At 39.6% G+C, this 12,058-nt stretch overlaps 1 protein-coding gene across 1 annotated transcript; it reads right to left on the bottom strand.

Annotated features, from left to right (window-relative positions):
- Window positions 1-4,607: 4,607 nt before the first annotated feature.
- On the bottom strand, window positions 4,608-11,707 carry LOC114918201 (uncharacterized). The gene is made up of 5 exons (XM_065953346.1): window positions 11,623-11,707; window positions 9,328-9,638; window positions 8,011-8,074; window positions 7,520-7,836; window positions 4,608-4,631 (listed from the first exon to the last, which is right to left on the bottom strand). Exons 1-5 carry the CDS (start codon window positions 11,705-11,707, stop codon window positions 4,608-4,610), a joined length of 801 nt encoding a protein of 266 aa, XP_065809418.1.
- Window positions 11,708-12,058: the final 351 nt, after the last annotated feature.

Genomic DNA, 12,058 nt, shown 5'->3' with positions numbered 1-12,058 from the left:
ACAGAATTCACAACATCACAAATAATCACAATACCAACTGTCGACCAATTCCATATCTGGTTTTCAAGATAAAACTTATATTTACGGTTTCTACAAAATGATCCAATATGCTACGGGTGTTAAACGACATAAACACACATTTAATCAGCTCTATAACTGAACTAGAGTTTACTTTTACTCTAAAACTACTTGAGGACAATATTAACCTCAGCTGTATAATTTCCTGGGCTATTAAAAGGTAATTGAATGTAACCTCACTCACAGATGTAAATAAAGGGAGACTAGCATGTTGCTCCTAGTACAATAGCTGAAGACTGACAACTGTAACTCCTTATAACATTGAAACCGTACACATATGACAATAACAACAATATCCATAACCTTCAGAACACTTAATCACACTGTTAATATAATATCTGTTTCGAAATGAGATGTGCAGGAGCTAATTTAAATCAACACAAAAGACACGACGATCACCGGCGCCATCTTGGCACGCACGCGGTAACCTTAGCATAGTATCCACTAGTTCACAAACACATAAAGTTCAACTACCTTTACAAATGCGATGTAGAATGTTTCCTTTGTGTTTATCAATATTTATATGCACTTACACATGTGTTTTAACCATACAAACCTGTATAAACAGAAGAAAAGAATGAGACAGGCAACTGTGCTTCTATTCAGTTCAGCTTCACTCGGTAGAATGAGGAGGAAACGAGAGTCCCGTAACGAAGAGAGTCCATGCATGGGAGAAGCCCAGCGCCACACTGCCTCTTGCTGGCGACACTGAAGTGTACTGTTATCTGGCTATTATAGCACATATTAGTGATGATCTTTCCTGGCAATATTATTCCAAAATAAAACCACAGACACATTACATAAAATGTGACGACACATTTTGTGAGCGTCACATATACTTTCTGATAGGTGTGACAGCGTCTGGCGTCGGCTTCTTTTTCAGATCTGCACAATGAAAGCGATACTACCTACAGATTCATCAAACTCATTCTTCATCACACAGACTAATGAAGGCAACATTCAACAAATAATTAATCTAATACCTCTCAGGCTAAAGATATGTTTGGATTAGATACTGAATTCATAAATAGGCATTCTGCACTTGTAAAGCCCCTAACACACATCATAGGTGACGGTAAAGTTTTGGGAGCAGTATTTCTAGACCTGAAAGAGGCCTTTGATACTGTAAACCATGACTTGAGTTATAATACTCAAAAAAATCTACATTTCTGTAATCAAGCTCTCAGGTGATTTATGTCATATCTGGAATTTTGAAAGCAATGAGTTAAAATCAATAGTTCAATATCATCCCCTCAACACTGTAATGTTGGCGTACCACAAGGCTCCATTCTGGGGCCTCTGCTCTTTTGCCTATACATTAACCAATTACCAGACAGCTGTGAAGATGTTTGTTGCCAGTTGTATGTCGACGATACAATCATCCACGTATCATCAAAGACCCCATGACAGGCTGCTGAGTTGTTAAATAGGCAATTGGTCAGTGTGTCATAACAGATAAAAAGTGACGTCTTAACTCTAAACTGTGCTCCTCCTTGAAATGTAAGAAAAGCTCAAGTTTTGATATTTCAATCAGACTATGAACAGTATGTTTGAACAGTGACTTCCTCTTGTGGATGTTTTTGAGTATTGTGTTGTCTTCTCTCCAGAGGTTTTTGTACAGAGTTGTGGTGTTTCCTGTCACTGTGGGCCTCACAGCACAGTAGTACACAGCAGAGTCAGTCAGTGCAGCAGAGGAGATCTGTAGATCCAGATGTTTTTCATCCTCTCTCATAGTAACAGACAGTCCAGAGACTGGATCTGATATAAGTCGTCCTGTTGATGAGTGAGAGATGATGAACTGTGGTTGTTTTCCTGGATATTGTCGATACCAGAAGACAGAATCACCAGTTGACAGTTCAGAGTAACTGTATGACAGAAAAACAGTGCTGCCTTCTAAACTGGACTCTTCATTCTGAACTGGAGTGAGTCCTTCACAGCTGACACCTAAAAAATAAAACAACAGTTATTTTATTTCAAAAAGGTTATTTATAAATCACAATCATATTTGATTGAATCTAGTCTGTATTTCTGCATTTCATCTAAAATACCTGTTAGACATAGTTGAGAGCATGTACATGTTAAAGTGGAAGGATTGTTGTAATAAGTGAAATATGTCACACTGGCCATGTCTCACATACCTGTGACAGCTGATAACAAAAATATAGCAGTGAGTTTGTCCATGTTTGCAGAGCTGAGAAGCTATAACTGAGAGATCAGGAGGAATACGTTTAGTGAGTTTTGTTTGGTCTGATGTTCACAGCAGTAATCAAACAGTTCTGTTATAAAACATCTGCTCAGTCAGGAGGAGGAGACTCATCTGTTGGTTACATTTCTGAAGCTCTTCATAACAACTGCCTCATGAGAGAGGAGAATCTAGACTGTGTGATCACGTTCTAAAACATTTTAACAGCGTGGGACTCCCTCTAGTGGATGTTGTGGAGTATTGTGTTGTCTTCTCTCCAGAGGTTTTTGTACAGAGTTGTGGTGTTTCCTGTCACTGTGGGCCTCAGAGCACAGTAGTACACAGCAGAGTCAGTCAGCTGAAGCTTCTGGATCTTCAGAGGAACTGATCTTAAAGTAGAATCCAGTGTGGATGAAAATCTCTCCTCAAACTCTTTCATTGTTTTCCCTTCTCCAATCTTAAAGCGGCTCAGTATGAATTTGGGGCTGTTGTTTCCATCCTGTTTGTACCAGTAGAGATACTCATTTGATAAACTGCTGTTGTATTGACAGCCAAGAGTTACTGCCTCTCCTTCAGTAGCAGTCACATCTCCTTCTGGTTGCAGCACGTTGTCTGTTTGTGCCATACATTCTGTAAAACAGTAACAAATAGTATTAGTGTGCTGTTAAAGAATCATGTCAGTGTTGGATTGATATCAAAGAAACAGAGTTCATACCAAGACACACAGCAGCCAGCAACACTGAGATAACCAGAGACATCATATCTGCAGTGTTAATAACTCTGAGTTACAGAGAGTATAAAGAAAGCTGTGATCTCTGTGTTTAGTCCACATCAACACTAAGTTAGAGGATTAGAAGGAGGAGCCTGATCACAGAGACAGGTCTCATTCACAGCCCTGTGTTATTCCCCGACTGACAACTTTACACTGAACATCTTTTACTGACACTCTGCTCGCTTTTAATGATCTGTCTTCTAAGTTTCCCTCCTGACCGATTCCAGTTTATAGTAAGTGACTCCCTCTAGTGGATGTTGTGGAGTATTGTGTTGTCTTCTCTCCAGAGGTTTTTGTACAGAGTTGTGGTGTTTCCTGTCACTGTGGGCTTCAGAGCACAGTAGTACACAGCATAGTCATTCAGTGCAGCAGAGGAGATCTCCAGATTTACTCGTTTCTCCGTTTTGTTAATGTAAGATGAGAAATCAGAATCTGTTGGATGAATCGATCCTCCCTCTGTGATGTAGAGCAGGAACTCTGGTCTGGATCTCTGGTTTTGTCTGTACCACTGGATGTTGTAGATTAGACCATCATATGTACAGGTCAGGTTGATGTTTCCTCCCTCTTCAACCTTTTCTTCAGTTGTTTCTGGGTTTATACTGTTCATGGAGCCCAGGGCTGCAAAATAAGTATTATACATGTCTGTTAGTCTGCAAGAGATTCAGACATCAAGAGACTGAAAATCAGTCCTCTACTTCATCAGTCATCTTTGATCATTTTGAGATTCATGAAGAAAACAAAAGTCTTTTTCTATCAGTGGAATTTGTAGCTCCCACAGATAAACATCTACTTTGAAATAGTTGTTCAGATATCTGGTCTAAACAGCAGGTGAAATTAGAGTTTGATGTGTGTTGTAACACTCACCTATAAAGTGAGAGCAAAGTAAAAAGAGGTAAAGCAGCATGTCTTTGGAGTTGTTGAAGACAAACAGACAGCAGATGAGTAATGTTCTTCTAAACTAAACAGCCTCTGTGCTGCACAGATGTTCTCCTCTACTTTGACATGGTTTTAATTTGACTTCCTCAAACTTTTCTGCTCTGGAGATACAGACAATCTCATTGGTTTGCCTCAGTGGGCGTGGCCAGAGGAACACCTTATTTAGAACGTGAACTTGTTTTTAACTGGAGGCCATTGTGACTTCTCTCACATTTACAGAGGTGAGGTGCTGTAAAGGAAGAACTAGTATGAGTTGGTGCCGAGTTGTTTCGGTCTGATGCTCCCTCTAGTGGACGTTGTGGAGTATTGTGTTGTCTTCTCTCCAGAGGTTTTTGTACAGAGTTGTGGTGTTTCCTGTCACTGTGGGCCTCAGAGCACAGTAGTACACAGCAGAGTCAGTCAGCTGAAGCTTCTGGATCTTCAGGGGAACTGATGTCCTGTTTATTGTAGCTTTAAATCTCTCTCCTGAGATCCCAGGAGCATTTTCTGAAAAGCCTGCATTGCCTCTCCAAAGGTACCTTGGGATTTCACCCATTTCTTGTCTGTACCAGAACAAAGAGGGGGTCGTTGAAGTCTCAAACTGACAATCAATTGTGACTGTGTCTCCTTCAGAAGCAAAGACATCTTGTGTTGGCTGGATCACTCTGTCTTCTCCTTTACACTCTGAGAAGAGAACAGAAAGAGGAAGAGATTAATTTTTGACAAAAATACTCACTAGGTTAAAAAAGTTACGTAGGTAGAGAATCAGACACACAAACATGTACAGAGTAATCAGAATATGTTCTTTGACTCTCACCTAATAAAAGAGCAGCCAGAATAATCCACAGCCAAAGTCCCATCTCTACAACAAGGTTTAAACCAACAGGAGGAACTCTCTGATGTTCAACATTCAGTCTGTGATTTGTTTTCTTCTCAACAACAGTTTTTATTTCAAGAAGGGTTGAACTCATTGCTGCAGTAGTAATGCCGCCCTCTGGTGGAGATTGAAATTGCAGTTTTAACATTTAGGAAATGCTCCCAGCAGCAGGTTGTCATCATGTCAGCTTGTGTTTCTGTACAGAGTTGTAGTGTTTTCTGTTTTCTGGCATCCTGGTCCAAAGAGACGTTGTTGTCGGGAACATCCTGATGCAACCGCATTTTAGTGACGCACATCAAGCTGCACTCCCGATACTCCCTCTGACTCTGACAGTAAAGTAGTAGAAAGTAAAAAAACAAACAGGAGCAACTGCAACAGGCAGCTTGTGCACTGTCATCAGCAGCTGTAACCACAGAGACTCTGAGCAAACAGGAATCATCAGAATCCATCTGACATGAAGCTGTGGTTTGAATCCCACTTCCCTCCTCTTTGAAGAGTAGTCAGATATCTGTGTTCAGGTTTTTGTACAGCCTCTTCTACACTTTGTATCACTGTGTTTCTAAAGCACAGTAGTAGAGAGCTGTGTCTTCAGGGGTTAGCTTTCTAATGGTCAGTTCAGTTGAGCTGGGTGATGTTTGAGATTCATATCGTTTATCTGGAATATATTTATCATTGCTATAATATCTTGCTCCTTTCCAGAGTATAAACTGAGGTGCCTGGAGGTCAGAATGATGTCTGTACCAGTAGAGAACAACATCTTCTGATGTTGTCTCATAGTTACATCTGAGTGTGACAGATTCTCCTTCTGTTCCTCTGACTTCATCGACTGCAGGATAGATTTTGTCTCCAGCTGTTAGTCCTGTAAAACGTAGAGAAAATGAAGCCATTAGATTAAATATTGTTCAAGAGACTGAGAAGATGAGACAGTGGAAAATATCAGTTGTTTGGTCTTACTGCAAGAACAAAATAATTCAAATGTTCATAGATTTCTGCTCAGAACTTAAAAACACTGAAGACATGTTGTGCTTTATATCTTACCAAAGAAAAGAGCAGCCAGAATAATCCAAAGCCAAATTTCCATTTCTAAAACCAGGTTTAAACCAACAGGAGGAACTCTCTGATGTTCAATGTTCACTGTGTTGAAGTGTTCTCTTTACAGCAGCAGCTGGTATTAATATAATGTTTGAACACAGTAGTTCATTACCTGGTCAATAATGTCTCCCCCTGGAGGAATTGTAAAAATGTAGTGCAGAAATTCTAGAAGTGACATCCTGGAACGCGTCTCTGAACTGCATACTGGAACACATTTAAAATGTTCTGAACCTGATGCACATGTTAATGAATTTATATATAAACCATTCTTACTATTATTACACAAATGAAAATAGATCAAATCATTTTTAAAATATCAAAGTCAACACATAAAGAAGAAATGAGGACACAGGGTTGAACCATGTGGTACACAGTAATCAATCATGTGTTTCTAGATGTTTACAGGGATAATTTATTCAGAAATTTGATACCAAACTATCGATGAATTGCCCTAAAGAATTAATATGAAAAAGCAACATATCAGACGTACTGTTCAGATATTGTATATTTATGTCAAGTATTGTTTGGATATTCTGAAATACTTTAATCCTGGGGCCTGTTTCAGTAAGCAGGTTTTTAACAAACACTGAGTCAGTTAACCATGACATGAGGGAAACTGGGTTTTCCTCATTCTTTCATTCAGTCCGTATCACGTGAATATTAGTGAAGATTCACCGTTTTGTCTGAATAAAAATCCAGGTTGTTTTAATGTTATATGTTAGGAAGGCTATAGCGTATAAAAAGAACATTTTATAATGCACTTTCAAATTAATTAGGCTAAGTTTACTTTGTCAAATATGATTAAAATAAGGTTGGCTCCCACCATGAGCCTAGTTTGTTCTTATAGCCTATTTCATTTAGAGCTGTTTTAAAGTCACTTTTCTCCGACTTAATTGCATCTTCATGTCAATAAATGTTAGTTTAAACACCATTACACTGGTTTTTATCTGCAAAACTATTATTCTGATTAAATATTAGATGAGTAGACTTCATTACATGCTGACGCGAGCAGCAGTTTTCTCCTTCACCACTTCTTTCTCTCCTGTGCTGCTGCAGCAGTGTTACTTTTTCTTTCTTTCTTAAAACTGGTTTATATTTGTAGTGTGTCTGCATGAAGATGTAGAAAGGTTATATTTCCAGATGGTTAAAGTAAGAGGATCTCTTTTTTGTCACCTGTTGCCATGGCTCCATTAATGTTGTCTTTTTATAGTAGTGGTGCACACGCTGAACACTGAGTGAACCTACTCAGAGTTGATTTAACTCAAATCAGCTGATCTGGAACCCAAAACTCAGAGTTTCCCACCTGAGGGTAAATCAACTCGGAGCTCAGAGTTAGAGTTTGTTGAACCTTCTTTCTGAAACGGGCCCTTGGTCTCAGTGGGCGTGGCCAGAGAAACACCTTATTTAAAACTTGAACTTGTTTTTAACTGGAGGCCGTTGTGAGTTCTCCCACATTTACAGAGGTGAGGTGCTGTAAAGGAAGAACTAGTATGAGTTGGTGCTGAGTTGTTTCGGTCTGATGCTCCCTCTAGTGGATGTTGTGGAGTATTGTGTTGTCTTCTCTCCAGAGGTTTTTGTACAGAGTTGTGGTGTTTCCTGTCACTGTGGGCCTCAGAGCACAGTAGTACACAGCAGAGTCAGTCAGTGCAGCAGAGGAGATCTGTAGATCAACACGATCCTTTTCTTCAGAGAGTCGTGTCCAAAACCTTTTCTCTGATTTCAGAGATTCTGCTGTTTTTGTGAAGTTCAACCCTGAGATGAACATGATGAACTCTGGTTGTTTTCCTGGATATTGTTGATACCAGAAGAAATAATCATTGCCATCAGCTTGTTTGGAGTAACTGTAGGACAGAGTGACGGTGCTGTCTTCCAAACTGTGCTCTTCAGTCTTAACTGGAGTGAGATCTTCACAGCTGACACCTAAAAAAGAATAAGTAAAATAAATTATTCAAAGTCACATGTCATTCAATCTTTTAATAAGTAAACATAAATCTACATCTAACATATTTAATGTTATAATGACAGCTGCTGTCCAAACTGAAATACTCTTTATTTTCAAAATCACAACACACTGTCCATTTATTACATACATACCTATGAGAACTGAGAAGAACAAAATAACAGTGAGTTGTTCCATGTTTGTAGAGGTGAGATGCTGTAACTGAATGTTCAGTATGATTCAGTTTTGTGAGTAGAGTTTGGTCTGATGTTCACAGCTGGAATCAAACAGTTCTCTGTCATCAAACACCTCTGCAGTCATTGGGAGGAGACTCATCTGTTGAACTAGTTTCATTTCTGAATTGAGAAACATCAAACCTTCATCATGACATACCATAGAAGTTTATCAGTGTGTGACTCCCTCTAGTGGATGTTGTGGAGTATTGTGTTGTCTTCTCTCCAGAGGTTTTTGTACAGAGTTGTGGTGTTTCCTGCCACTGTGGGCTGCAGAGCACAGTAGTACACAGCAGAGTCAGTCAGTGCAGCAGAGGAGATCTCCAGATTTACTCGTTTCTCCATTTTGTTAATGTAAGCTGAGAAATCAGAATCTGTTGGATGAATCGATCCTCCCTCTGTGATGTAGAGCAGGAACTCTGGTCTGGATCTTTGGTTTTGTCTGTACCACTGGATGTTGTCAATAAAACCATCATATGTACAGGTCAGGTTGATGTTTCCTCCCTCTTCAACATTTTCTTCAGTTGTTTCTGGGTTTATGCTGTTCATGGAGCCCAGGGCTGCAAAATAAGTATTATACATGTCTGTTAGTCTGCAAGAGATTCAGACATCAAGAGACTGAAAATCAGTCCTCTACTTCATCAGTCATCTTTGATCATTTTGAGATTCATGAAGAAAACAAAAGTCTTTTTCTATCAGTGGAATTTGTAGCTCCCACAGATAAACATCTACTTTGAAATAGTTGTTCAGATATCTGGTCTAAACAGCAGGTGAAATTAGAGTTTGATGTGTGTTGTAACACTCACCTATAAAGTGAGAGCAAAGTAAAAAGAGGTAAAGCAGCATGTCTTTGGAGTTGTTGAAGACAAACAGACAGCAGATGAGTAATGTTCTTCTAAACTAAACAGCCTCTGTGCTGCACAGATGTTCTCCTCTACTTTGACATGATTTTAATTTGACTTCCTCAAACTTTTCTGCTCTGGAGATACAGACAATCTCATTGGTTTGCCTCAGTGGGCGGGGCCAGAGGAACACCTTATTTAGAACTTGAACTTGTTGTTAACTGGAGGCCATTGTAAGTTCTCCCACATTTACAGAGGTGAGGTGCTGCAAAGGAAGAACTAGTATAAGTTGGTGCTGAGTTGTTTCGGTCTGATGCTCCCTCTAGTGGACGTTGTGGAGTATTGTGTTGTCTTCTCTCCAGAGGTTTTTGTACAGAGTTGTGGTGTTTCCTGTCACTGTGGGCTGCAGAGCACAGTAGTACACAGCAGAGTCAGTCAGTACAGCAGAGGAGATCTGTAGATCCACACGGTTTCTCTCCTTATTCAGTTTAACAGTCAGTCGAGGGTGTGGAGGTTTTGCTGTCACTACAGTTGGATCTGAAGTGTCGCTGATCAGGAGAAGGAACTGAGGAGCTGATCCAGGATACTGTTGATACCACTGGAGATTATTAGCTTTAACTGAGTATTTACAGGACAGAGTAACACTGTGACCCTCTGATGAAAACACTTCAGCACTGCTGGCAGTAATATCATCCTCCAAGGTGTTACCTGATGGAGACAAACACATGATGTTTCAACATCAGACATACTGTAGTTTAAAGATGTCACACAATAAACATCTTGTGTTCAAACAAACAATACTAGAAACAGTCATCAGTAAAGAAGTGTTGTTTTCTAGAAAGTGTTTTTGAAATGTTAAATTGATCTTTGGCTGATCCAAAAATTCATACTGGATCTCAAATTCTTGAAAAGCTTCTTTGTCATTTAGATTTCTTATTAAACACAAACATACCAAGGAGAGTTAAAATGAAGATAATAGTGAGTTGTTCCATGTTTGTAGAGGTGAGACGCTGTAAGTGAAGAACAAGTATGAGTAAGTTTGGTGAGCTGTTTGGTCTGATGTTCACAGCTTGATTTAAAGAGTTCTCTGTCATCAGGCTCCTCTGCAGTCAGGAGGAGGAGACTCTTCAAACTACTCTAATTCCTTACAGGTTTTATCACAACTGTATCATGAATGAAATAATCATAGGTTTATCAATGTGTGACTCCCTCTAGTGGATGTTGTGGAGTATTGTGTTGTCTTCTCTCCAGAGGTTTTTGTACAGAGTTGTGGTGTTTCCTGTCACTGTGGGCTGCAGAGCACAGTAGTACACAGCAGAGTCAGTCAGTGCAGCAGAGGAGATCTCCAGATTTACTCGTTTCTCCGTTTTGTTAATGTAAGCTGAGAAATCAGAATCTGTTGGATGAATCGTTCCTCCCTCTGTGATGTAGAGCAGGAACTCTGGTCTGGATCTCTGGTTTTGTCTGTACCACTGGATGTTGTTGATTAGACCATCATATTTACAGGTCAGGTTGATGTTTCCTCCCTCTTCAACCTTTTCTTCAGTTCTTTCTGGGTTTATGCTGTTCATGGAGCCCAGGGCTGCAAAACAAGTATTATACATGTCTGTTAGTCTGCAAGAGATTCAGACATCAAGAGACTGAAAATCAGTCCTCTACTTCATCAGTCATCTTTGATCATTTTGAGATTCATGAAGAAAACAAAAGTCTTTTTCTATCAGTGGAATTTGTAGCTCCCACAGATAAACATCTACTTTGAAATAGTTGTTCAGATATCTGGTCTAAACAGCAGGTGAAATTAGAGTTTGATGTGTGTTGTAACACTCACCTATAAAGTGAGAGCAAAGTAAAAAGAGGTAAAGCAGCATGTCTTTGGAGTTGTTGAAGACAAACAGACAGCAGATGAGTAATGTTCTTCTAAACTAAACAGCCTCTGTGCTGCACAGATGTTCTCCTCTACTTTGACATGATTTTAATTTGACTTCCTCAAACTTTTCTGCTCTGAAGATACAGACAATCTCATTGGTTTGCCTCAGTGGGCGTGGCCAGAGGAACACCTTATTTAGATCTTGAACTTGTTTTTAACTGGAGGCCATTGTGAGTTCTCTCACATTTACAGAGGTGAGGTGCTGTAAAGGAAGAACTAGTATGAGTTGGTGCCGAGTTGTTCGGTCTGATGTTCACTGCTTGATTAAAAGTGTTCTCAATCAATCTTTATTTGTATAGCACCAATTCATTACAAATGTTATCTGAAGACAATTTACAAAATAGCAGGTTAAAGACCTTACTCATTGTTATATTACAATGACCAAGTTCTCTGTCATAAGGCTCCTCTGCAGTCAGTAGGAGGAGACTCATCTCAAATCATTTTCATTTCTGAAGAGTTTTATCACAACTGTATCATGAGGGAAAATAATCTAAACTGTGTCAACATATACAACTAAAGTTTATCAGTGTGACTCCCTCTAGTGGATGTTGTGGAGTATTGTGTTGTCTTCTCTCCATAGGTTTTTGTACAGAGTTGTGCTGTTTCCTGTCACTGTGGGCTCCAGAGCACAGTAGTACACAGCAGAGTCAGTCAGTGCAGCAGAGGAGATCTCCAGATGAAACTCATTAGATTGCTTGTCGTGTCTAGTAGACAACTTCTCTATTGTCTCTGAATATTCTCCGATGAGAAGTTGTGGAGATGAACCTGATTTCTGCTGATACCAGTAGAGGTACTTGGCAGAGCCTGAATAGTTGCAGGAGAGAGTCACATCGTCTCCATCAACAGCCATCATTACCTCTCTGAATGGTGTCACTAATTCCTCAGAGGATCCTAAAGAGAAAGACATATATTTCACTGTGACTGTCGTTGTCTATCTGGACAGACATGTTTCATGTCTTAGATCTTATTACGTCTTCTTAGTACTTACCAGTATGAAAGAATACTATAATCATCCAAACCAAAGGAAGCTGCATTGTTGTTCCTGTGATAAATGAACAGTAGAGAGAACACAGCAGCTCTTCTGTTCCAAAGTGACACTGTTCATATTCATTTGTGTAGCTCCTCCTCTTAACACTTACATCTCAAATGTAGTAACATAGAGGCATCTATGACTGGATTAAGATAAGATCTGTTCATCAAT

The sequence above is a fragment of the Labrus bergylta genome, chromosome 4, assembly GCF_963930695.1.
Source record: "Labrus bergylta chromosome 4, fLabBer1.1, whole genome shotgun sequence".
Taxonomy (NCBI): domain Eukaryota; kingdom Metazoa; phylum Chordata; class Actinopteri; order Labriformes; family Labridae; genus Labrus; species Labrus bergylta.
Note: the sequence above shows the minus strand (reverse complement) of the source record. Positions and strands in the feature narration are given on the sequence as shown.